This window comes from Canis aureus, chromosome 23, assembly GCF_053574225.1.
Source record: "Canis aureus isolate CA01 chromosome 23, VMU_Caureus_v.1.0, whole genome shotgun sequence".
NCBI lineage: Eukaryota > Metazoa > Chordata > Mammalia > Carnivora > Canidae > Canis > Canis aureus.
Window position 1 is genome coordinate 18,423,037 of NC_135633.1, and position 26,633 is coordinate 18,449,669.

General features: G+C 42.3%; 1 protein-coding gene and 1 long non-coding RNA gene across 4 annotated transcripts in view; one reads left to right on the plus strand and one right to left on the minus strand.

Annotated features, from left to right (window-relative positions):
* Positions 1-1,337: 1,337 nt before the first annotated feature.
* Positions 1,338-24,031, minus strand: LOC144294705 (uncharacterized). Its single transcript, XR_013362105.1, has 2 exons — positions 23,664-24,031; positions 1,338-1,586 (listed from the first exon to the last, which is right to left on the minus strand). It is a non-coding gene; the product is annotated as an uncharacterized LOC144294705 (long non-coding RNA).
* SCUBE2 (signal peptide, CUB domain and EGF like domain containing 2) overlaps positions 23,172-26,633 on the plus strand; it is a 63,578-nt gene continuing 60,116 nt past the window's right edge. For 2 of the 3 annotated variants that reach the window (XM_077866540.1, XM_077866543.1), the window contains exons 1-2: positions 23,172-23,325; positions 24,598-24,720. In XM_077866540.1, coding sequence (XP_077722666.1) covers positions 23,187-23,325; positions 24,598-24,720 — 262 coding nt within the window. In that variant the 5' untranslated portion in view covers positions 23,172-23,186. Of the gene's footprint in view, positions 23,326-24,151; positions 24,210-24,597; positions 24,721-26,633 lie in introns of those variants that run through there. The other variant, XM_077866541.1, reaches the window with a different exon arrangement.

Consider the following 26,633-nt stretch of genomic DNA (forward strand, 5'->3'; position numbering starts at 1 on the left):
GAGGAAGGGAAGACTGTCTAGGTAGAGGGAGCAACTTTATACCAAGTGTCTGGAAAGGAGTAGAGAACAGCTGGAGCAGAAGATGGTGGGGAGTGTGGTGGGGATAAGGCTGAGCAAGAGGTGGAGCCCAGCTGTGTAGGGCCATAGAGACCACTGGAGGGAGTTTACTGTTAGAGCCCTGAGAAGTCATGCAAGGGTTTACTGACAGGTTCAGATTTTCATTTTGAGGAAAGAATATGCACCTCCCAGTTAGTGGCCAAATGGGAGATGCGAGCAGCTTGGACTAGGGGTGGTGGAGTTGAAGGGAAGGGGGTTCTAGAGTTGCTTTAGAGGCAAGACTGATAGGACGTGGTGATGGATTGGGTATGGAGTGAGGAAGCAGAGTTGTCAAGGATATCTCTTAGGCCTCAGTGGTGCATAGTCTACACTAAAGTTCAATATTGCAGACCTGTGCTTGTAGCCAAGTTAAAAGGTGTGGGATGGTGTGTATATCCATGCTTACTGGCTCCCTTACTTGTGGGACATCCTCAAGCTCTTTTGAACTTCCTATACTTATACTAATTCCGAGGGAGGTGAGGCTGCCTGAGCACATGAGGTTTCTTGAAACTTGAGGTTCCTCCTCCTCACCCTGCTGTTTCCCGTGGAGTGAGGCAAGCCCTGAACATTTCTGCTTTGGCTCGTAGGCTGGGGTTGCAGTGATCTCAACTTCCGAAAGAGGCTTATTATAGGGGTCTGACCTTTAACTCAAGCTGTACAGGCTGGACAGTTGCAGCCACCTCAGAACTGCAGGATTAATTGCTGAGAGCCTGGTTTTGATTGCTGACCCCAGACCTGAGCCAAGAGCAACCGTGGACCAAATTGGTTGTTACTTTTCATCTTGGTTCAACTCTTGGTTCCTGATCTCTTACTCCATCTTTAGTAAATTCTGGCTCTGGAGGCAGACAATACCTCCCCACCTCTGTGGGCTGTCATGGACAGACAACTCTTTGAATCTTTATGTTCCGCTTTACAAAAATGTTGCTGTTTTCATTGGTGTTACAACTGAGAACCAAAAACATTGAATACATTAGGGACAGGTCTTCTAATAAAGAAACCTTTAAACAAGATACTGTTAGACTTTGAAAAAACTCCTTGGTCTTATGTATGTGCCTCTTTATTTCAGTTTTGGGGATTGAAGGAAACTCTGATGAGAGCTAAATTGGGCGACCTCAGCCTACCACACTAGCACATCTGGTTGTGCAGTTTGCTAAGTTTACTCTAGCATGATGAGACAACATGGATTTATACAACTTTGTAGAGAAAAGCAATCAGAAAGTTGAATTAAAATTGGTGCTTGGTTTTGTTTGCAACATATTTCAATTTATTGAATTCACAAAGGTGATTCTCTTGGGTAGTTACTTATTTAGAATAAGGTTGCTAAATCCCAAATGCAGGCTTCAGTCTGGAAAGCTGAATTAGGTAGGTTTCAGTCTTAGAATATTGTGGTCCCACAAATTCAAGTAGGGTGTTTCCTCTTCTCAGTTTCCTCGTATGCAAATTGAGCACATTAGCTTCATGTTACTGGTGTATACTGAAGATTAAAGGACCTAGCAAATAAATGATTTTCAAAAACAAGTCAGTAGCAATTAGGCAAGAAGACTAAAATATATTCAAATCGAAAAGGAAAAAGTAAACCAACTGCAGATGACATGATCTTGTATTTAGAAAATCCTAAGGAGTCTACTAAAAACTATTAGAACCAATAAATGAGCTTAGAAAGGTTTCAGTATACAGGATCAAAATATAAAATTTAATTTTATTTTCATAAAGGAACAATGAACTGATAATTAAAACAATTTTATTTATAATAATATCAAAAAGAATAAAATATTTAGTAATCTTTAAAAAAAGAAGGGTAAAACACATACCAAACATCACTGAAGGAAATTAGTGAAGACCTAAATAAATAGAATGACATCCATGTTCATGGGTCAGAAGACAATATTGGTTAGATGGCAGTACCCCCTAAATTGACCTATAGTTCACTGCAATTTCTATCAGTATTCCATTTGACTTTGCAGAAAATGATAAGCGGATTCTAAAATTCATATGGAAATTCAAGGGATCCAGAATAGCCAAAACGAGTTTGAAAAAGAACAAAGCTGGAGAACTCACACTTCCTAATTTCAAAACTTACTACAAAGCTGCAGTAATCAAGACAGTGTGGTATTGGCATAAGGACAGACATAGATCAGTAGAATAGAATTGAGTCCAGAAATAAATCCTCACATTTATAGTCAAGTCAACTGATTCTTGACAAGTTTGGTGAGCCAAGATAAATCAACAGGGAAAGAATAATCTTTTTCAACAAATGGTGTTGGAACAACTGGTATTTACATGCAAAGGAATAAAATTGGATGCCTACGTTGCATCACATACGAAACTCAAATTGGGTTTTAGGGCAGGTAATGTGTAGTTTCTTAGCTGTCCTGTTTCTTCTCTGCCAAGTTTTTAAAGTTTTATTTTAAAGAGCAAGAGAGTGCACACAAGTGCAAGGGGCAGAGGGAGAGAGAATTTCAAGCAGGCTCCATGCTGAGTGTGGAGCCCAACACGGGGCTTGATCCCAGGACCCTGAGATCGTGACCTGAGAAGAAACTCAAGAGTTGGACACTTAACCACCTGCACCACCCAGGTGCCCCATCTCTGTAAATTTTTAAAATTTATTTTTCAATTTATTTTTTATTCTTAAAGATTTTAGTTATTTATTTGAGAGATTTAGCAAGAGAGCATGAGTAAAGGGAGAGGGAGAAGCAGGCTCCTTGCTGAGCAGGAGCCCGATGTGGGGCTCAATGTGAGGCTATATCCCAGGACCCTGGGATCATGATCTGAGCTGAAGGCAGATGCTTAACTAACTGAGTCACCCAGGTGTCCCCTCCGCAAAGTTTTAATCAAATAGGCATTGAGCACAAGTTCCATGCTTGTGGTGATGTCTATGGTGAAATCAGAGATACATCATATTAGGCCTACCCCTGGGCAGACTCCCATATATGATCACATGATGTCTTGGTCAAGGATAGAATCTATGGACATAGTAACAATAATGATGATGATAGTGATGATCACTAACATTATAGAGTACTAACTCTGGAACAAGCACCATTCTAACTACTTTATAAATGTTATTCATTTGATTCTTTTTTTTTCTTTTTTATTTTTATTTATTTATGATAGAGAGAGAGAGAGAGAGAGAGAGAGGCAGAGACCTAGGCAGAGGGAGAAGCAGGCTCCATGCACCGGGAGCCCGACGTGGGATTCGATCCTGGGTCTCCAGGATCGCGCCCTGGGCCAAAGGCAGGCGCTAAACTGCTGCGCCACCCAGGGATCCCTATTCATTTGATTCTTACATGGTTATCCCCCATTTCAAAGATGAGGAAACTGGGTCACGGGGGACGTGAACTAACTTGCCACATAGCTGATAAATAGCAGAGCTGGTGAGAGGACTTTCAGGGAAGGCTTCTGGGGGATAGTCAACACCTGAGCCAGGCCTGGGCAGACGATACCAATCAAGAGGAAAGGGGAAGGCATTATGGTCTGCTAGAGCAAGATCTCAGCTTGTTTGCACTGGCCACATGTCTCATTGGAGTTCTGTTGCTGGCCTGCCCACACTGGGCTCAGTAGTTTTGTGGAACTCTGGACCTGCCTTGGCTTCTACAGCTCACACTGCCCTAATGAGCATCTTCTCAGCCTGGCATGGAGCAGGAACTTGTGGGTAGTCGCTACAGTCATGGCACTTGATGTTTATACTTACTCATGGGCCAAACTCCTGACTTCCATGATGTCTTTCTTACTGAAAATAACTTAATTACAAAACAATACATAGTCATTATTACACATGTAATGAGAAGACAGGCAAAAACTGGCTATGGCTGCTTGTTCAGTTTGAAGGAAATGACTCTTAAAAGGGTTCTTGATCATCTTTTGGGTATGAAAGGTCAAGATTGTTCTGCTGGGTAAAGCAGATTCCTTGAGGGAGAGATCATACTCTGCATAAGAGAACAAACGACTTGAAGGATGTGGTAGTTTGGTAGTAGGTGGGGACCTAGACATGGGCCCAGCCGCTTAGTGAAAGGCAGGGATGGGAGAAAAACGGCCAGTGAGAATCCCTCGAAGCAGGGTCAGCTAGAACATACAGGAACAGGGATCCTTTTGCTGATTTTAAGTTGTCTTCTGTGCCATGTAGAACTGTAGCCACCTCAGCAGTGCCTCATGTAAGAGAGTTTTTGGGGAAATCAAAGAAAAGGGACTGTTCCTTTTTGTGTTTCCTAGGAACACAAGAAGGGAACAGCTGCCGAAAGCAGGATGCCAGGGAAACTTAGAGTGGCAGGAAGAGGAAATCATAGTAAATATGAGAACTAGGTACCTGGAAATTTGCACCAGTCTTGGGGGAGGGCTTTGGAATTTGCTTGTATGTATTTGCTTACATATAAGTATATTTGCTATATACTTTTTCTCAGTATATAGGGTGAAGATTTTAGCCATTTTTATTTAAATGTTAAAGGGTGATTCTGTGAGGCCAGAAGAGTTAGGGATGCAAAGATGGCATATATCCATGGATGTCATTTTGAAGTCTGCTTTTACCATTTAACATCCTTCCATTTCAATAACTATTCATCTTGGCATCATTTTCTAGGGGCTATGTAGTATCTTGTGTGGAGATAATCATAGTTGATCCACTTGACCACACAGCCAAGTCTTAATATTTTGATTTAAGCTACATGTGGGTTTTTTTCTCCATCTATTTTATCTTATTTTAAAAAATTAAATTCAGTAATAATTAACATACAGTGTTATATTATTTTCAGGTGTACAAGATTATGACTCAACATTCCTGTACATTACTCAGTGTCCAACACGATAAGCATGATTAATCCCTTTCACCTATTTCACCCCCACCTACCTCTAGCATCCACCAGTACTCTGTATTTAAGAGTCTGGGGTTTTTTTGTTTTTCCCCTTTTTTTTCTTAAGTTCCACAGAAGGAGAGGCAGAGGGAGAAGCAGACTCCCCACTAAAGAGAGGGCCCGACTTGAAACTTGATCAATTGACCTGAGCCAAAGGCAGACACTTAAGCAACTGAGCCACTCCGGTGCCCCAAGAGCCAACTAATTCTATAAGATTTGCTATGAAAAATAGCAGTCAATCCCTTACCCACTCTTCCTCTTTCCCTGAGAGCAAATGTAACCGCTTTTATCTAATTATTTTGGTATTTATCCCTGTGGCTCTAAATAACTGCCTACAATTGCTACTTGTTGATTTTACATCTTAGGTTTTTTTGTGTTTTTTTTTTTTTTTTTTTTTTTTAGTGGGCTCTGTGTTGGGCATGGGCTTGAACTCATGACCTTGAGATGAAGACTTGAGTTGAGATCAAGAGTTGGACATTTAACCGACTGAGCTACCTAGGCACCCCTCATCTTAGATATTATTTATTGATATGTTGCTATGATTTCTTGCTACAGAAATTGAGGATTTATCTTTCCTCCTAGGAAAGACATACACATCTCTCTATTTTCTTTTCCTCTTGATAAAATGATATAGTAGTTTTGGTTAGATCAATTGGTTAGATCAGTATATAGAATTTACATTATTATGGTTATGTAAATGTTATTTTAAATTTCAAGTTAACATATAGTGTAGTATTATTGGTTTCAAGAATAGAACTTAGTGATCCATCACTTACATATAACACATGTTATATATAACATATATATAGTACATATAACTGGGTGTTCCATATAACACCTAGTGCTCATCATAACAAGTGTCCTCTTTAATGCCCATCACCCATTTGCCCATCCCTCCACTTACTTCTAGCAACTCTGTTCTCTGTAGTCAAGGGTCATTTATGGTTTGCCTCACTCTGTTTTTATCTTATCTTACTCTTCCTACTCTTCCCTTATGTTCATCTGTTTTGTTTCTTAAATTTCACATATGAGTGAAATTATATATTTGTCTTTCTCTGACTGACTTATTTCACTTAGCATAATACTCTCTAGTTCCATCCATGTCATTGCAAATGGCAAGATTTCATTCTTTTTGATGGCTACGTAATACTCCCTCTGTGTGTGTGTGTGTGTGTGTGTGTGTGTGTGTAACGTTCTTTATAGATTTTGGATACCAGCCCTTTATCTGATATGTCATTTGCAAATATCATCTCCTATCCATTGCCTTTTAGTTTTGTTGATTGTTTCCTTTGCTATGCTGAAGCTTTTTATCTTGATGAAGTCCCAGTACTTCATTTTTGCTTTTGTTTCCCTTGCCTGTGTTGACATGTTCGGTAAGAAGTTGCCGTGGCTGTGATCAAAGAGGTTGCTGCCTGTGTTCTCCTCTAGGATTTTGATGGTTTCCTGTCTCACTTTTAGGTCTTTCATCATTTTGAGTTTATTTTTTGTGGTGTAAGAAAGTGATCCAGTTTCATTCTTCTGCATGTTGCTGTTCAGTTTTCCCAACACTATTTGCTGAAGAGACTGTCCTTTTTCCATTGGATATTCTTTCCTGCTTTGTCAAAGATGAGTTGACCATATAGCTATGGGTCCATTTCTATGTTTTGTATTCTGTTCTATTGATCTTTGTTTTCGTGCCAGTACCATACTATCTTGATGGTTACAGCTTTGTAATACAGCTTGAAGTCTGGGATTATGATTCCTCCCCACTTTGCTCTTCTTTTTCGGCATGACTTTGGCTATTCAGGGTCTTTTCTGGTTCCATACAGATTTTAGGATTGTTTGTTCTTGTTCAGTGAAAAATGGTGGTGGTATTTTGATTGCAATTGCTTTGAATGTTAGATTGCTTTGGGTAGCATAGACATTTAACAATATTTGTTCTTCCAATCCATGAACATGGGGTGTTTTTTCATTTCTTTTTGTCTTCAATTTTTTTCATTAGCGTTTTATAGTTTTCAGTATACAGATCTTTTACCTTTTTGGTTAGGTTTATTCCCAGGTATCTTATGGTTTTTGGTGCAATTGTAAGTGAGATTGATTCCTTGATTTTTCTTTCTGTTGCTTCATTATTGCTGTATAGAAAAGCAACAGATTTGTGTATGTTGGTTTTATATTCTTCGACTTTATTGAATCTATGTATCAGTTCTAGCACTTTTTTGGTGGAATCTTTCAGGTGTTCTACATAGAGTATCATGTTGTCTGCAAAGAGTGAAAGTTTGAGTTCTTTGTAAATGTAAATGCTATTGATAGCTGGGTGGTGTAGTAAAATATGATGGATTGTGTTTCCCTCTCTAAATTTTCTCTTCTCTGGAGTTGTCTTGTGTTGCAGGTTGGGATGTCCAGAAAGCAAACTCTGAGGTAGAGCTTAGTGTATGGGATATTTTAGGGAGTACTCTTAGAATACATAGAGGTGAAAAAGGCAGGATTGGGGATTTACAAGAGAGAAGCCAGGCTGCCACATAGGCATAAGCACAGCCTAGACTGATGCCATGGGAGCTCTGGAGCTAGAGTGGCCCTTCAGAATGGTCCCCTTGGAATTTCTTTGTTTAGTTTCCTTGAGTTTGTCACTGATTTAACCTTGAACCCTTGGCTGGTTGTAAAACATCTCCTCTTCATGCATTAGTTTTTACCAGACATTCAGTGCATTCCTATCTTCTTAAGGAAGTCTCTCCTGGATCCTTGGACCTGCTTTTGGCTAGACTGGTGGCTGCCTGGGGCCCACTGTCATCCGGGGGTCTCCCCTTACCATCATCCTGGCTGCAGGACATCCCACTGTGTAGAGGCTGTGGTTACTGTACTTTCCTGAATTGTATATTCTGTTTTCCTGGATCCCATGCCTTTTTCTTTATTCTCTTATTTTAGTGGAATATTTTTCAGTAACATCATTAGGAAGCAATGGGCTGTACATTTTTTGAGACCTTACATATATGAAAATATAATTATTCTGTTCTTATAGAGTTCTAGTTTAAGAAAATATAGATTTCTAACTTAGAAATAATTTTTCTTAATTTTAAATGCATTGCCTCATGCCTTCTAGTTTCCAGCATCACTACTGAGAAGTCCAAAGCCACTCTGATATCTGACCCTTTGTATGAGACCTGTGTTTTCTTTCTGGAAGCTTTTTGTGGGGCGATCTTTTTGTCGTTTCTGATGATGAAATTTGCCTAGTGTGTGTTATTTTCATCCATTGTAGGCACTTAGGAGGCCTTTTCAATTAATTTGGAAATTCATAGGCTTCATTTCTGGGGAATTTTCTTAAATTATTCTTGGATGTTTTCCTTCCCTTCTTTTTGTTTTTTTTGTTTTTTTTGTTTTTTTCTGGAATGTCTGTTGTTGAGATATGCTGTATGTTCTGTACCTCATCCTACCACACACATTTTTCCATCTTTTTGTTTTGGGAAGATTTCCTCAGTTTTATCATGTAGCTCTTTTCTAGTAGGTTTTTAAAATGAAATTTAACACACAAACAGCAGCATGCAGAAATCACAAGCATGCATCCAGATCAGCGAATTATCACTGCTGAAACTGGAATCACTTGCATGATTCCCACCCAGGCCAAGGAATGGAACATAAGAACTACCACCCTGCAACTCTCGCATGCCCCTCCCCCCACACCTTCAAACAATCATTACCTAACTTCTTTTTTTTTTTTTTTTTAAGATTTTATTTATTTAATCATGAAAGACACACAGAGAGAGATAGAGAGAGGCAGAGGCACAGGCAGAAGGAGAAGCAGGCTCCATGCAGGGAGCCTGACGTGGGACTGGATCCCAGGACTCTAGGATCACTCCCTGGGCTGAAGGCGGCGCTAAACCGCTGAGCCCCTGGGGCTGCCCCATTACCTAACTTCTAACACCATAGATCAATTCCGTTGTTTCCAGTGGCTTTTTCAAACTTCAGTGCACATGAGAATCAGCTGGAAGATTTATTAAAACAGATTTCTGGGACTCACCCTCAGAATTTCTGATTCAGTGTGTCTAAGGTGGAGAATTTACATTCCTAACAAGTTACCAGATGCTGACACTGCTAGGCTAAGACAGCTCTTTGAGAATTACTGGCCTATTCTTTACCAGATGGTAAATGGAGTCATACAGTGTGTCCTCTTTTGTGTAAGTTTTCTTTTGTTTGACATTAACTTTGTGAGAGCCATCCATTTTTTAAAAATGTTAGCTGAAGTTCATTCATTTTAACTGCTGGATAGTAAGAATATACCATGTAGTATGAAGTTATTTATCTATTCTGCTACTGATGGTCATTTGGTCTGTTCCCAGGATTTGGTTACTATGAACAATGGTGCTAAAAAAGTTCCTTTAGAGTCTTTTGGTGAAAATGTGCATGTACTTCTGGTTATATCTATATATCTATATATCTATCTCCAGAAAAAATATGTATATATGGGGAATTGCTGTTATGCTACATGTGTCAAACTCTTTTCCCAAGTGGTTGTATCAGTTTTCACTCCCACCAGCAGGATGCAAGTATTCTCCTTTCTCTGCATCCTACACTACACTTGATGTTGTCAAGTCTTTTTATTTTTAGCCTATCTGGTAGGAGTGCAGTGGTATCTCATTGTGGTTTTAATTTGCATTCCTATGATGACTGATGAAATTCAGTACATTTTCATATGTATATTGGCTACTTGGATATCCTTTCTGATGAAGTGCTCATTCAAGTTTCTTGATCGTTTTATTAATTAATTAATTAATTTATTTTTGAAGATTTTATTTTATTCATGAGAGATACAGAGACACAGGCAGAGGGAGAAACAGGCTTACGGGGAACTGATGTGGGACTTGATCCCAAGACTCCGGAATCACAACCTGAGCCAAAGGCAGAGAGACACTCAACTACTGAGCCACCCAGGCATCCCACCCCCTTGATCATTTTAAAAGTTGGTTTGTCTTTTTCTTACTGACTTTTAATGATTCTTTATATATTCTGGATATAACTACTAGGTTTTTTTTTTTTTTTTAAGATTTTGTATTTACTTATTCATGAGAGACACAGAAAGAGAGAGGCAGAGACAGAGGCAGAGGGAGAAGCAGGCTCCATGCAGGGAGCCTGATGTGGGACTCAATCCCGTGTCTCCAGGATCACGCCCTGGGCTGAAGGCGACGCTAAACCACTGGGCCGCCAGGGCTGCCCTAACTACTAGTTGTTAATAGATACTGCAATATCTTCTCTGCTGTGGTTTACCTTTGTTAATGGTGATTTTTGACAAGTAGAAATTTTTGAGTTTTATGTGTGTGGTGAGGATAACTGAATTCTACTGTTTTAGCAAATTTCCAGTATAAAATACAGTGTTATTAACTATAATCATCATGCTGTACATTAGACCTCTAGACTTACTCATCCTACTTAACTGTAACCTTTTACTCTTTAACCATCCTCCCATTTCTCCTACCTCCCTGCCTCTGGTAACTCACCAGTTTACTCTTTCTGTATTCAACTTTTTAGATTCTACATACAAGTGAGATCACACAGTATTTTTATTCCTGTGTCTGGCGTATTTCACTTAGCACAATGTCCTCCAGATTCATTAGTGTTATCACAAATGGCAGGATCTCCTTGTTTCTGAAGGCTGAGTAATGTTTCATTTTATATTTATATACAGAAAACACAAGACAGAGAAGAAAATGGAGAAATTGAGTTAGGAATGGATGAAAAGGAATTAGAAACAGCAAAGAAACCTATAGCTGAAAAAGGTGAATTATGAATTTTACCCTCACCATTCAGATCCTATGTGGAGAGGAAATGTGAAATTTAAGTCATTTCTTTTGAGAGAGATTTGCCCTTGTACCAATGACTATGGCCAAGAAGATGGAATGTGCTGATTTATATAAACCAGTTAGGGTCTACTCCTGGAGATGAAATTGGAGTCAGTTTTCCAAAGCACATAGGTTGCTTAGTGGAGAGGTGGATAGATATCTAAATGAATGAAAATCTGTGCATTGTTAGGAGCAAATAATGGGTGAGGGATGCTTGAGAGGCAACCAAAAAATGTCTTACTACATTTTCCAGTGAGCACAATGAGCTTTAACCTTGACTACATTTGGAGCCCCTGCAGTAGAAACAGGTGTGGCAAAAGTTGCCTTAGTTTAGTAGAAACTAAATAACTCTATGATAGATTTGTTTATTTGGTAGTCAGCACTAACTTCCAAGTCTTTTTGGTATCCCTTTCAGCCCTGCATAGTCTGACAAGCTAAAAAAAAGAAAGCATAAATAGCTCTTCTAGTCTCCCTTGCAGCTAGGGTCCTGGATGTGACTCACATCCTGCTAGTGAAATGTACTCATGTGAGATTTGAAAAGTAGGAGTGAGGTGGAGGCTATTTTCCATTTGCTTTTTGCTTTGTTTTTGCTCATAAACAAAGTTGTAGAAATAATTCCAGAGGTGTTGAGCAGATACTATGATGACAGCTTCCTTATCTTCATTCTTGAGAGGTTAAGTAACTTGCCCAAGGTTACATAGATAACAAGTGACAGAGTTCAAGCTCAGGTGTTTGAATTCACAGCTGCTTGGAGAGTTCTTGAGGTTTGCCCCAGTGACGCAGAAGTAGTGGCTGCCCTGGCAGATTAGGGCTAGTGTTTTCTGGGAATTCCTGAAGGCCCAGCCTACAGCCTACCCTTACTCTTCTGAGCATTTTGTAAGTTCTCAGTTCTCTATATTATATACTTTTGGAGACATTTCAGTTTCCTACATTGAAGCTTCATTAGCATAAAAAGGGAAACACCCTTCTGGAATCTGAACAGAGCTAGTTTATCTCCAAAAATTCCAGGTTTCCTAATAACAGTCATGCTATGAGTATGGATTAATAACCAGGTTTCTCCCAACAGGCAGGGGCAAGTACCTGTGCTTTGGCACAGCCAAAGAATAGCCCAAATAGAGGAATTTAGGAAATATGGCACCAGCCAGGTTTGGCTTCCAGGGTCCTGCCTCTACCAGGTGCATGGAGGATGAGAATCTCTGTCACTGTGGATCCACTCTATGCCAGAGCCTGTATGCAGTCATTCACAAGTATAGTCTCATCCATAGCTAACTTTAACTCTGCAAAGCAGGAATGATTGCCCTCAGTTTACATAAGGGAAAACTGAGACTCTGACCAAGATCTCACAGATAATAAATGACAGGATCAGAATTAACATTCAGGGCTATCTCCATACTCAGCTTATACACATTTAAAACAATCTTATCTCTTCTTAATTATAAAAGTAATACCTGTTCAGGGCGCCTGGTGGCTCAGTTGGTTAAGCATCCAACTCTTGGTTTCTGCTCAGATCATAATCTCAGGGTCTTGAGATCAAGCCCTGCCTGCAGCTCTATGCTCAGCAGGGGTCTACTTGAGATTTTTCTCTCTCCTTTTACCCCCTCCCCCCATAAATAAATAAATAAATAAATAAATAAATAAATAAATAAATAAATAACATCTTTTAAAAAATATAAGTAATACATGTTCATTGTAGAAACTTTGTCATCATCCCTTTGGTGTCATGGTAGTGAGATGGAAGCAAGGGCTACTTTTTCTACAAATGTATTTATATAACTCTAAAGTCCCTGCCTCTTCTATCACATATGCTGTGCAGTTTTTGATATAAGGTAAATGAGCTATATTTTTTCTTTGCTCTCTTTTCTTTTTTCTTGAACATTGGCATGAGCTATATTTTAGAAATAAATAATTGACAAACTGGCTTGTGTTAGTTATTTGCAAGAAAATTACAGAATGGGTAAACAGATATTTGCAAGAAATCACAGGTCACATCTTAACTTGTTATCTTATTAATAGGCTCTGCACTAATTTAAAAGGATAATGGCATCTCTAATATCAGTAATCTTATATGGTGATTTTAAAGACTGCCTGTGTGTGTGTGTGTTTTGATTGCCCATTTTCTTCCCATAGGCTTTAGACAATAGTTAGCAATGTTGCCACAAGAATTATTATTTTTTTTTAAAGATTTTATTTATTTATTCATGAAAGAGAGAGAGAGAGCCATAGGCAGAGGGGGAGGCAGGCTCACTGCAGGGAGCCCAATGTGGGACTCGATCCCAGGACCCCGGGATCACACCCTGAGCTGAAGGCTGATGCTCAACCACTGAGCCACCCAGGCATCCCTTGCCACAAGAATTTAAAAAACATTATCTGTTGCCTCTTCAGCCTAAATTGGTGCAGGACAGTAATTCACCATAATCAGGTGTCAACAATTCTTTTATTTTTCTTTTCTTTTAAAGGTTTTACTTATTTATTCATGAGAAGTAGAGAGAGGGGCAGAGACACAGGCAGAGGGAGAGGCAGGTTCCATGCAGGGAGCCTGATGTAGGGCTCGATCCCGGGTCTCCAGGATCATACCCTGGGCCAAAGGCGACGCTAAACTGCTGAGCCACCCAGGCTACTCAAGGTGTCAACAATTCTACAGCAACAGGAGAAATTCACTTATACTTTACAGCTGAAAATGAACCATGAACAAACACTGAAAATTCTCATGATTTTCAAAAATGGTTGGGATCTAGACTTCATTCAATTCTCAGTTATTTTGGTGAACATGATAACAAAAGCCACTTCCACTCTAGTTCTCTTCCTTCTTCATCTATAGTAATATAGTCCCATGGCTCAACAATTAAAATGTATAAAGAGATAATCACTGAAAACCTCCCTCCCATTTTCCACTTCGATCTACCCAGTCACCTCCTTAGTTTCTTTTATATCTTTCTGGATTCTTTTTTTTTTTTTAAGATTTTATTTTATTTATTTGTAAGAGATAAAATGAACTGTGGAGAGGGGCAGAGGGAGAGATAGAGAAAACACAGATTCCTGCTGAGCGGGAAGCCTGAGGAGTGAAAAGCCTGACGCAGGGCTTGATCCCAGGACCTGGAGATCATGACCTGAGCCAAAGGCAGATGCTTAACCAATTAAGCCACTCAGGTGCCCCTCTTCCTAGATTCTTTATATATAAACAAATACAAATACAGATTCTTATTTTTCTTCTTTCTTTACATAGAAGGTAGCAGAATATCCCCTGTTCTATACTTGGTTTTTCTTTGTTTACTTTGTTTTTCTCATTTAAAAGTATCTAGGAGGGGTGCCTGGGTGACTCATTCAGTTAAGCATCTAATTCTTGATTTCAGCTCAGGTCATGATCTCAGGGTCATGAGATCAAGCCTTGCACTGGGCTTCACATTGAGCATGGAGCCTATGGAAGATTCTCTCTCTCTCTCTCTCTCTCTCTCTCTCTCTCTCCCTCTCTCCCTCTACCCCCTGTCCTTGCCTCACTGTGTGCGCTCTCTCTCTCTCTCTCTCTCTCAAAAAAAGTGTATCTTGGAGACTTTCCATATTATTAAAACATTTAGAGCTTCTTCATTCCTTTTTGCAGCTGCATAATATTCTATCTGACGGATGTCACAAAGGTTTTTTTTTTTTAAGATTTTATTTATTTATTCATGAGAGACACAGAGAGAGGCAGAGACATAGGTAGAGGGAGAAGCAGGCTCCCTGCAGGGGGCTCAATGAGGAATCCCAGGATCACAACCTGAGCCAAAGGCAGACCCTCAACCACTGAGCCACCCAGGCATTTCATGAATGCATATTTAGAATGCCCTTTAGCATCTTTAGAGGTGATCATATGATTTTCTACTTCAAATTTGTTTATTATGATTAGTTATATAAATGGTATAATATTAAACCATCTTTGCCTTCTGAAATGTATACTATTTAATTATGATGCTAAATTCTGATTGCTAATTTTTTGTTTAGGATTTTTTATTGATGGTCGTAAGTGATACTGATCTATAGTTTGCTTTTTTGTGTGTGTACAATATTATCAAGTTTGATCTTTTTTTACTTTTATTATTTTTTTTAAAGATTTATTTATTTATTCACGAGAGACACAGAGAGAGAGAGAGAGAGAGGCACAGGCACAGGCAGAGGGAGAAGCAGGCTCCATGCAGGGAGCCCGACATGGAACTTGATCCTAGGTCTCCAGGATCAGGCCCTGGGCTGAAGATGGCACTAAAACGCTGAGCTACCTGGGCTGCCCTGATCTTTTTTAAAAGATTTTATTTTTAAGTAATCTCTAACCCAATATGGGGCTCAAACTTACAGCCCTGAGATAAAGAGTTGCATGCCCCACTGACTAAAGCAGGTAGGCGCCCTGCAGGTTTTGATATTAATGGTATACTTGTTTCATAGAAAAAATTTGAACTTTTCCTCATGACTCTAGAACAATAAAAAAAAAAAAACATTGGGATAATCCACTCTTTTAAAAGTTTGTTAGAATTTTTCCTGTGAAATTTTCTGGGCCTGCTGCATTTGGCGGGGGGGGGGGGGGGGGGGCTGCTGCATTTTTAAGAGGTAGAGTAGCTCATTGTCGACCTCTATTTCTTCCATTACAAATTGGTTTCTATCATGTCTCTTCTGAGGCCAGTTTCATGTACACGCTCTTCTGCTATTTAGAAATCCTGGATTTTTCTGCTTGCAGTTGCCTTTATAATTATAATTTTCTTTTTTTTTTCTATAATTATAATTTTCTATGATGTCCTTCGCCCTGCATTTCTTTCTTTTTTTTTTTTTTTTTAATTTTTATTTATTCATGACAGTCACAGAGAGAGAGAGAGAGAGAGGCAGAGACACAGGCAGAGACACAGGCAGAGGGAGAAGCAGGCTCCATGAACCGGGAGCCCGACGTGGGATTCGATCCCAAGTCTCCAGGATCGCGCCCTGGGCCAAAGGCAGGCGCCAAACCGCTGCGCCACCCAGGGATCCCGAGCCCTGCATTTCTTTATTTTTTCCCTGCATTTCTTTAGATAGTATCTATGACTTTCCTTCTATGAGAATAATGAAACTAGCTCATATCCTTATATAAAGCTCAGACAGGCAGCTAGGTAAGGCAGCAGCAAGAAGAAAGGGGGCTGTCTGCATGGGGGCAACGTCAAGACCCACAGTGACTGGTCCATCCCCAGAGCCTGTTCCTGTGGCGTCTGCACAAATATTAACTCTGGCCCAAGCACTGGGACAGGAATTGTCCCCCCTCAGGCAGTAAACTTTATTGGTAAATTATTACAAAATAAAAGCAAGCATATACACCCTATAATCAAGTATAGCAGGGAGTTATTAGAATTTTTTTAAACAGTTTAGAATCTTTGATTTTTTAAACACCTGCAACATTGGGAAACAAGTACCCACAGGCTTAGAAATAGAAACCAAAAGAAAAAAAAAAAAAAAAGAAATAGCAAGCAAATACAAAGGTTGTTTCATTAGGTGGAAAAGAATGCCATTTTCATATGAAGCTTCAGATTAACCAATTATTAACAAGGAAGACAATCTTAAAATTAATTTTTCCCTTCTAATCAAAGATATGACAAATACATTAACAGGTGTTTTGCACTATATACAAATCATGAAGCCTCTTTTGGTTTCTCATATGACCTCCACAAATTATAGGAAATATCAAAGAAAATATTGAAACACCATTGTATAAATTTATATCTATAACTAAAGTCAGACTTACCCCAAAGTGGTTTGTATGAAGAGTTAAATCTTTTTAGAAAAATTGTTCCACAAGAATCATAAGGTCTAGATATACTAAAGTTTATATTTTAAAATGTTTGATCAGAAGTGTATCCCAATATGTAATAGCCTATAAAATACTCTCAGTAGACCCAGTAACAGTGGGATCAGCAGAAAGATCCTTCTCAAAATTAAAAATTATTGAAATTTGTGACCTTTGATTTCTCAAGAATGACTGATGTCCTTTTAATTATATTGATTGAAAATGAAGATCCTAAAAGTATAAATTTGATGACCTAATACATGAATCTGCAGGAAAATAAGGCAGAAAAAAATCTTATGATCAAAAATCTATGTCAACATTAATAGTGTTATTATTTATTGCATTGTATAAAATTATGTCTCTAAAAAACGTTCTCTTTTTGCAGTTTGTGAGTTTATGGTTTTTTTAAAAAAATATTTATTTATTTATGAGAGACACAGAGAGGCAGAAACATAGGCAGAGGGAGAAGTAGGCTCCCTTCAGTGCCCTGTGAGTTTATGTTGTTATTTATATATTGCTATTACCCCTATATGTTTCACAAGTAATAAACTATTTTTAAAAGGGGACACCTGGCTAGCTCAGTTGGTGGAGCATGCCACTCTTGATCTCCAGGTTGTGAGTTTGAGTCCTACACTGGGTACAGAGATTGTTTTAAAAAATAAAATCTTGGGGATCCCTGGTTGGCTCAGCACCTGCTTTTGGCCCAGGGCGTGATCCTGGAGTCCCGGGATCGAGTCCCACATCAGGCTCCCTGCATGGAGCCTGCTTCTCCCTCTGCCTGTGTCTCAGCCTCTGTCTCTCTGTCTCTCGTGAATAAATAAATAAAATCTTTTAAAAAATCTTTAAAAAGTATATTTTTATTTTTATTTTTTTAAAGATTTTATTTTTTAAAAAAATTATTCATGAGAGACACAGAGTGAGAGAGACAGAGACAGAGACAGAGACACAGGCAGAAGGAGAAGTAGGCTCCATGCTCCATGCAGGGAGCCCGATGTGGGACTCGATCCTGGGTCTCCAGGATCGCAACCTGGTCCAAAGGCAGCACTAAACCGCTAAGCCATTCGGGCTGCCCAAAAAAGCATATTTTTAAAAGAAAAAAAAAATATTTTTAGCACTTTAAATGGAACCTTTGTTTTTTAAATAAGAGTTCTTGCATTTTAATTTTGCATTAGGCCCTGCAAATTATGTAGCTGGTCCTGCTCATGTGACACAGGAAATGCAGGCAGGGAAGCACCAAAGGATTTTTTGTTTTTGTTTTTGTTTTTTTACGGATTTTATTTATTTATTTGAGGGAGAGAGAGAAAGAGAAAGTGAGGATGCACGGGCACATAAGCAGGGGGAGGGACAGAGGAAAAGGGAGAAACAGACTCCCCACTGAGCAGGGACCCTCCCCCCACAACATGGGACTCAACCCCAGGACTCTGAGATCTTGACCTGAGCTGAAGGCAGACACTTAACTGACTGAGCCACCCAGATGCCCCACCAAAGGCTTTTAGACAGGAATTGTAATATTTATATTTTGGAGGATATCTTGAAGATGGACTTTTAGGTCTTTGAGGTCAGGATTTACCTCTAAATTTATCTTGTATCTTCCATATGCCTAACACAATGCTTGGCATACATGGGCTGTACAAAGCAGTGGTTAAGAAGGTGATCTGATGCCAGACATCTTGGCATTAAGTCCTAGCAAGTTACTTAACCTCTCTTTACTTCAGATTCTACAACTGTAAAATAATGATAAAGTTTATATTTTAAAATAATTGGTCAGGTGCCCCAGCATGAAAGATACTGATTGTCTTAAGCCAACTCTTAGAGCCTGAAGTAGAGGTTGGGGTAGCTTAACCTCCTAGGAACATGGCCTGCTTTGGGAAGGGATAAATATATCTTAGGAAGAAAAAAGGAGTAGATGGGGATGAATAAAGCAACTAGAAAAATTTACTACCTCAAATCCAACTCAGACATATATTTTTTAAAGATTTTATTTATTTATTCATGAGAGACACAGAAGAGAGAGAGAGAGGCAGAGACACAGGCAGAGGGAGAAGCAGGCTCCATACAGGGAGCCTGATGTAGAACTCAATCTCAGGACTCTGGGATCACGCCCTGAGCCAAAGGCTCAACCACTGAGCCACCCAGGTGTCCCCAACTCAGACATATTGAAAAAATTTTTCAAGGGATGTGACAGCCATCCCTGGAGAAGAAATTAATGTGTGAGCAAGAACAGATCAATTTTCCTTCCAGCATTAGTTCTCAGGACCTGCTAACCTGATCACTCTAGGACTTTCATCCATACCTTATTACTTTTGGGGGAACATCTCAGCAAACACCCTTTTCTTTGAGGTATAGTAATATTTATAATCAAGATATATCATTTCATTCATTTAAATATTTACTGAGACCTACTTCATGTCTTTTAGGCCAAGGAAAGAGTGTGGGCAAAAGAAAAGATGTATGAGGGAAAAATGATAAAGTTCTGGCATAAGTAGTTTGTCTCTGGAGCATAGCCTTTGAGGGAGTGATAGGAGACAAGCTGGCAAAGTAGAATGGGATGAGATAAAAATCCTTGGCTAGGCAGTTCTTATTTCAGCTTAGCTATTGAGGTAAAACATAGATAATAAAGTGCATTAAGCTTAGCCAACATCTCAGTGAATGTGTATATACCGCCTTATAATCACCACCCAGATCAAGATCTAAAACATTTCTAGCATTCCAGAAGGTTCCTTTATGCCTTTCCCAGTCAGTCCCCCTCCCTAGAGGGAACTACTGCTCTGGCCTCAATTGCTATTAATTAGTTCTGTCTGTTCTTCACAGAAGTGGACTTATACAATTTATACCCTTTGTATCTGGCTTCTTTTACTCAGTGTAATGATCATGAGATGTCTCTTGTTGTTGAACTTAAGAGACTTTGTTCTTGGGCAGCCCTGGTGGCTCAGTGGTTTAGTGCTGCTTCAGCCCAGGGCCTGATCCTAGAGACCTGGGATCGAGTCCCATGTCAGGCTTCCTGAATGGAACCTGCTTCTCCCTCTGCCTGTGTCTCTGCCTCTCTCTCTCTCTCTTTCTCTCTTTGTGTCTCTCATGAATAAATAAAATCTTTAAAAAAAAGAGAGAGAGACTTTGTTCATTTTCTTGCTTCATAGTATTCCATTAAATGAACACCCAGAAATTTGTTTATGCATTTTCTAGTTGGCAGACATTTGGGTTATTTCCAGTTTCATGCTAGTGTGACTACAGCTATTATGAACATTCTTGTACATGTCTTTCAGTGAACAATGTATTCATTTCTCTTGGATATATACCTAGAAGTGAAAAGGCACATTTTTGTTTTAGTAAGTTATGCCCAACAGTTCTCCCTAGTGGTTGTATCAAGGGCGTTTTGACTTTAGCCTGAGGAAGACTGGGAGCGGTGTGCTGAAATTTATATTTTAGTCTGGCAGCCACTGTGAAAGACACACTGAAGGTAGATGAGGCTGTAGACAGGGATACCAGCCTGAGCAACAGACCAAGTGAGGGTTCATGAGGCCCTGAGCTCTGAAAAGATCTCAGGAGCTCATGGAGGGAGAGGATAGCATTTAGAGATGATAAGAAGGTAGAGTTAACAAGAGTTAACAAGATTGTTTGGATGTTGTAGAATGAAAGAATGGAGTTCAGGATGACTGCCAGATCTCTGACATGGTGTTGGCAGAATGGTGGTGCCCTTTTCTGAGAGAGGGAGCACTTGGGAAGGGGCAGGTTTGAGGAAGAAGAGAAGCTCTGTTTTGAACATCTTGAATCTAAGGGACCTGTGAGATCAAGGCGGAGGTATCCAGTAGGCAATTGGATACATGGAACTGAAGCTCTGGGGAGAGATCCACGCTGGAGATTTCTATCACGGAAACAAGGGAATGCGTGAACCATCAGAGAGGGGGTGTAGAAAGAGGATCCCAAGAAGATGACTGAGAAGGCATTTCCTGAGAGGTAGGAGGAAAACCAGGAGCTGGCCTGCTATTATGAAAATCCAGGGGAGGGAGAGTTTCCAAAAAGAGTTTCCAAAGTCTGTTGAGGAGTCAAAAAAGATGGGCATCGGAAGGTGTCCAGTGAATGCAGAGTTTAACCTAGCTGTCCATGGTGCCAAGGCACCTGGGGCCTTCTGCCTCTGCAGTCTCTGTGGTGCCAGAAGCCCACATCAGTGTGATGGGGCCAACTGGGCTCTCTTTCCCCTCACTTCTTTTTCACTGGCTTCTCAGCCTGAGGCAAGGGAGAGAAAGAGAGAGGGAAAGGAAGATTCAGCCTCACTCAGTCCAGGGACCATGTCTGTGGCCTCTCAGAGAAGTTTGGTGGGGACCTCCGCTGGACAATAGAGGGCAGACAACAGCTAGTACAAGGCCCACCAAGTCCCTCCCGACATTGGAACACTGAAAACTTTGACATTTGAACACAAATTTCCCCTGGAGCCTTTCCCCTATGGAAATTTCCAGTTGTAAACCATACTGACTTTAATCTGAAGTGTCAGAAAGGTTGCCCAGGAGTCTGGGAGCCAACCAGCTGAAAGCACATTTGTATGGAAGTCAGGGCAAACAAAATAGGATTCAGAACATTTTTTGAGATTTCTGCCAGTGGTGAACTTTTCCAGGAAACATGACAAAAACTGACCCTCTTAGGCAAAAAAGCACTGGGTCTTATCATAATTAATTTGTATTCTTACTGAAACATAAACTTGGGGGAAATGGTGAAGGGAAAGAACAGCACATTTATTTCTTATTTCTTTACCAGGCACAAGGGGCTGGAGGAGGCTCCCGTAGAGTTTAATGAGCAGCTTTATGTATTTATATGCTTTGACTGGAGCTAAAGAGGTCTGTGCCACACAATGGGTAGTTTCCAGTTGGATTTTAAAAGAAAATAACTTTGATCATTTCAAAAGCAATGAAGCCTGATACAGCACAGAGAAAAGAAAGCGGTAATTTATGGCTACCATTAAGGACACAAAGACAAAGGCGGAGGGAACGTTTCACTAAGTGAAGATTTACAAATGTGTAAAAACCATCCTTATGACTAGAAATAGCTGAGTGTCTCTCTCAGTACTAAACAAAAGGGGATAGGAGGGAGAGGGAAAAAGAGAGAAAAAGGGATGCAACCTGCCTGCCTTCACTGGGGATGAAAAGGTCAAAAGAAAAACAACCACAGAAAAGTTATTTTCTCAGATTCTCCATCAGGCAGCAGCACTAGCAATGAAGGCCCAAAGAGGCATTCTTTGCCGAGGCCCATGGGCATGGGAAAGACCAGGGCAACAGATGGGGCTGTGGGGATGGTGGGGGGTGTGCTACAAAGGGGGCGCTCTGGGAATTGGATGGATCCTAGGAAGACATGTTCTTATGCTTGAACTAGGTGGGATTTTTTTATGTTTATTTTTTTCTGATTGCCAAAGGGGTGTGTGTGTGTGTGTGTGTGTTTGTATTCATAGATAGATAGACAGATAGATAGATACACTATTCATATATATTCATTATTAAATTTTCTCCTGTATAAATATATATACATGCATACAAACATACATGTATGTATGTATGTATATGTATGCATAGGAGAAAATGTAATAAATAAAGAGACGCTCTGATTAAAACCCCTCAGTGTGATGTTTAACAACAGCATCTCAGAATTGTTACTACATTTGTTCCTCAAGTGCTCCATGCCAAGTGTAGTGGGCTCCATCATCGGTGGCAAGGGGAGGTATGCACATGTTCCCTTTTAAGGACTAGCTTGTTGGAAAGCCAGCTGATGGTGCTGTCTGTATTTGCAGCTGGTCAGACCTGATGTTTATGAGTTCAGGTGGTCATAGATACCATCTGCAACCCAGGCAAAATTTGTGCTGGCTCTTGTCCCTGGTGGCTCACCTTTGACCTCTAGCCCCTTTTCCCTTCACCTTTTAGGCTGTCCTCTAGATATATTTAATTAGAGTCCTGGGAGATGAACATTTCCTGCTGTGATTGTAGGCCCAGCATTGTACCAGAGAGGAACAGTCTAAGCATGCGGGGCAGCGGGGCAGTGGGACAGGTGGGCCACTGCTTGGGCTGGGGATCACAGAAGGCCTGGGTTGGACGGCATGGAGAAAGGTGCAGAGTGCACGTCAAGGTGAGCAGCAAGCTGATGTCCTCTCCCCTGGGTCTCCTGAGGGTCAGAAGTAAGTGGAATTACTCTCACTCCAACCACGTTACCGTCCCAAGCGGCTTTAGGCATCTGGGACCATAGGACACTTTCTGGAGCCTCCTATTTCAGGCCAGAGTGCTATTTGCCTCACAAGAGGGACTGGGTCAAGTTGTAGGACACTGCGAACAGGCAGAGCACGAGGCTCTGGGGGCTGGAGCCGGCAGGGGTGCGGCGCCGCAGGTTTGGTGCCGGGCCTGCCCTGGGGCCGCGGTCCCGCCCGGCCAGGCTGGCAGCCGCCCTCCAGCCACCGCGGCCGGCCGCGCCCCCTCCGCCCCGCGCCCGCAGGGGAGGGGGCGGCCGGGAGGGGCGGCACTGCCCCCCGCACCGCCCGCCCCGGCCCGGGGAGGACCGTGTGAAAATGAGGCCGGGGCTCGGGGGCCGGGCGGGGCCGGGCCGGGGGTGTCAGAGCGCGGCGGGCAGGGCGCCCGCACACACCTCCCGGAGCCGCCGCCTCGCTCGCCGCCTCCGCCCGCAGCCGCTGCGCCATCCATGGGGGCCGTGGGCCGCGGCTGCCCCGGGACGGCCTGGGCGCTGCTGCTGCTGCTGGGGCTGCTGCTGCTGCTGCCGCCGCCGCCGCCGACCGCCGCCGTCCCGCGCCGCCCCGGCCGCGCCCCGGGGCCGCCGGAGGGTGAGTGCCCGCAGCTCCCGGGGCTCGGCACGCACCTGGGGCGGGCGGGCGGGCGCGCGGGCCGGGCCGGGCCGGGGCTTGGCTGCGGGAGCTCCGCGTGGCCCCCGACCCCCGGGGCCTCACCCGCCCGCCAGGCCAAGGCGCCACCACCGCTCGCGCAGAGGCCGGGGCCTGAGGGCGCAGCCGGCTTCGGACCCGGGGCCGATGACAGTTGCCGTCCCCGAAGGCGGCCTGCTGGTCGGACTCCCGCCCGCTGGGAAGGACGGAGCCACCGGGCTCGGGGCCAGCTCCTCATTTGCGTGGATGGGGAAACTGAGGGTCGCGGCCGGCGTACGTACGTGGGGTCGTGGCAGCTTCGCTCCTCTTTCTCCTGGAGCCGGGAAATTCCGTGCGCTCCAGGGTGGGCTCCAGAGAGTTTTCTATCTGCGAAGCAGGCGCGGGCTGGGGATCCCGGAGTATCGTCAGCGCAACACCCCGGGCTTCCCGGCGGCCGCAGATGCCTACTCTGGGCGTTCTGCGCTAACTGCACTCGCAGTGTTTTCAAAACTTTTGTTTTTAATTAACATCCTGAGTGGTGTCAACCCAGGAAATACCTAAACCAAGGCCGACTTCCAGGTGGAGAGGGTGGGCAGAGGTTGATGGGGTGCCGAAACCATTCTCACTTTGCACCGCCTGAGAGCACAGCATGGTGTGCTCGGAGCCCAGGGCAAGCTTTCCCCCTCCCAAACCCCAGACCTTGAGAGAAAGCTGACACTGCTTCGTTTTCAGCATTTTGGGTTTTTTGTTTGTTTGTTTGTTTTGCCAACCTTTGTCTTTTCCTTCAATAGGCATTTATTGCTGACTGCTCATGTGCCAGGCACTGTGCTCGACATCAAGGACACAGAGTCTGTAATCAAGACACCATCTAGAGGGGAGGACAGGCAGGAAAGCAGTGACAGTCCTGTATAATATACACTATGAAAGGAGATAAATATGGGAGCAGGTTGTGGGGGACACCCCCTACACTGGGGGATCATGATAGGCTTCCTGGAGGTGGTAGATTGGGGCTGAGTGGGAAGGGTGTGTGGGCGAGTAGTCTAGTGAGCAGAAACAGGCTGTGCCTGGAAGCAGGAGCCTGGAAGTGGTACAGTCCGTCCCAGGGGCTCCTGAGGAGTTTAGCTGAGGAGGAGAGAGTTGGGGTGGGCTGATGGGGCATGAGGCTAGAAGAGGGCGGAAGCCAGATCATGAAGGGCTCAGGGCACCATACCAGGAGCTTGCTGTGCTCTTTTGCAGATGTGGACGAGTGTGCCCAAGGACTAGATGACTGTCACACCAATGCCATCTGTCAGAATACACTCACCTCCTACAAGTGCTCCTGCAAGCCTGGCTACCAAGGGGAGGGCAGGCAGTGTGAGGGTAAGTGGCTTGGGGACTGGTGGTAAATGAGCCAGGCAGGTGAAGCTTCCCACCCCCTTAGCTCTTGCAGTGGCCACTCATGTTGGTAAAAGTGCTGCTCTACTACCCCCTAGCTCATACCACCCACCTTCTGAACTACATTCCAGACCTTTAACGCACTAGGAACATCAGGTCTTCCCTAGAGCTGATCATGTAGTTTTATGTGTTTCTGAAACATTCATCTAGCTTGTGAAAAGGAAAAGAGGTGTTTTACTATTTTTGGTCCCAGTCAGTTTGGGGGCAGAAAGTCAACAACCATATTGATCAGGAGAGCCATGCCAGCCAGAAAAGAACTGATCATGCACCTTCCTGGGGCAATTTACACCCTTGCCCTGGAGTCTGAGTGCAGGAGTCCTGCCCTCCCCTGCTGGCTCTGGAGGCTCCATCTTGCTCATGGCTTTGGGCTGTTTGGCATTGTGACCTTCTAAGCTTTAGAAGCTATACCAAGGGCCTGTCTCACTTGGAGCTGCATGTTCACCCTGGAAAGATGTGCAGAGGGATATTTTAAGCCCTTAGAATTCTAGATCAGTAGAGCCTCTAGTCTGGACTCTGCCATCTTGTGTTCTGGGCCAGTGTCACGAACACTGAAATCCAGAACTGGGCAAAGACTGAGCACTCATAGGAGAAGGAGATTCCTGGGGATGGAATCATGGCATGTTGGAGCTGGCAGGGCCCTTCAGGGAGCTCTGAGCCATTCCCGTCCCTCAGATGTGAGACACTGAGGCAGGGGAATTGGGAAGGGGACTTGTGGCCATAATCACACAGCTAACCTGCAGGTTGAAGAAAGTCAGGATTTACCCTAGCTCTGTCCCTGGACCCATATCTCTTGTATTCACTCAACCTCCTGGTGTCCTTCTTTGGTGGGTGAGAAATCCTGTTACTTATACTTTCCTTTGTGCACAAGGTGAAAAATTTGCTTCTCCTATCAGAGGAAGTGTACTTCTGGTCAGGTTCATAGCAGATGGGGTTGGTAGTCCATCCTTAAAGTCTTTGTGTTTCTCTAAGATCATGTTCTTCCAGAGACAGATAACCACCTTTCCCTCTCTCTGTCTTATTACATCATGGGAGGCCAAAAGGCTGCCTCTCCCTGAAACATATCTTTGCAGATTCCTCTGTACCATTTCCTCACTGTATTGAATATTCTACTTATAGTACTGGAATTCACACATGTTGGTACTCTGCTTGGGGAAAAAAAATTGTTTACTTTTTCACCGATTTTCTAGTCACTGTATACTCTCTGGGAATGGGAGGGGGCAGACACTATGCCAACGTTTCTTTGAGGTAGAGGACATACTTAGTAAGAGACGTAGAATGACAGGTGGCAAGAATTTCCTTATTCTTAGTTGTTGGGCTTGACATTAGGGCACATGAAATTGAATCACTGACAATTTTTCATTGAAAAGTCAAGTATTTAGTTTAAAATAACTAATGATTGACCAGAGTTGTTGCTTTTATATATCTAAATTGGCGTTAAAATAATAATATTGGGCAGCCCGGGTGGCTCAGTGGTTTAGCACCGCCTTCAGCCCAGGACCTGATCCTGGAGACTCAGGATCGAGTCCCATGTCAGGCTCCCTGCATGGGGCCTGCTTCTCCCTCTGCCTGTGTCTCTGCCTCTCTCTCGCTCTCTCTGTATCTCTCATGAATAAATAAATAAAATCTTTAAAAATAATAATAATAAAATAATAACATTTATTGTTATTATGAAAAGTCAAACATTATAGAAAATGTATGAAACAAAATTAAAGACCCTCTTATCCCTTTATCCATAGGTAATCACTGTTAGCAGGGAGCATATATTCTTTGTAGTGTCATTTAAAACTAAAACTCCAGAGGAATATGATCTTTTACATACTTGTAGTATTTTTGAATAC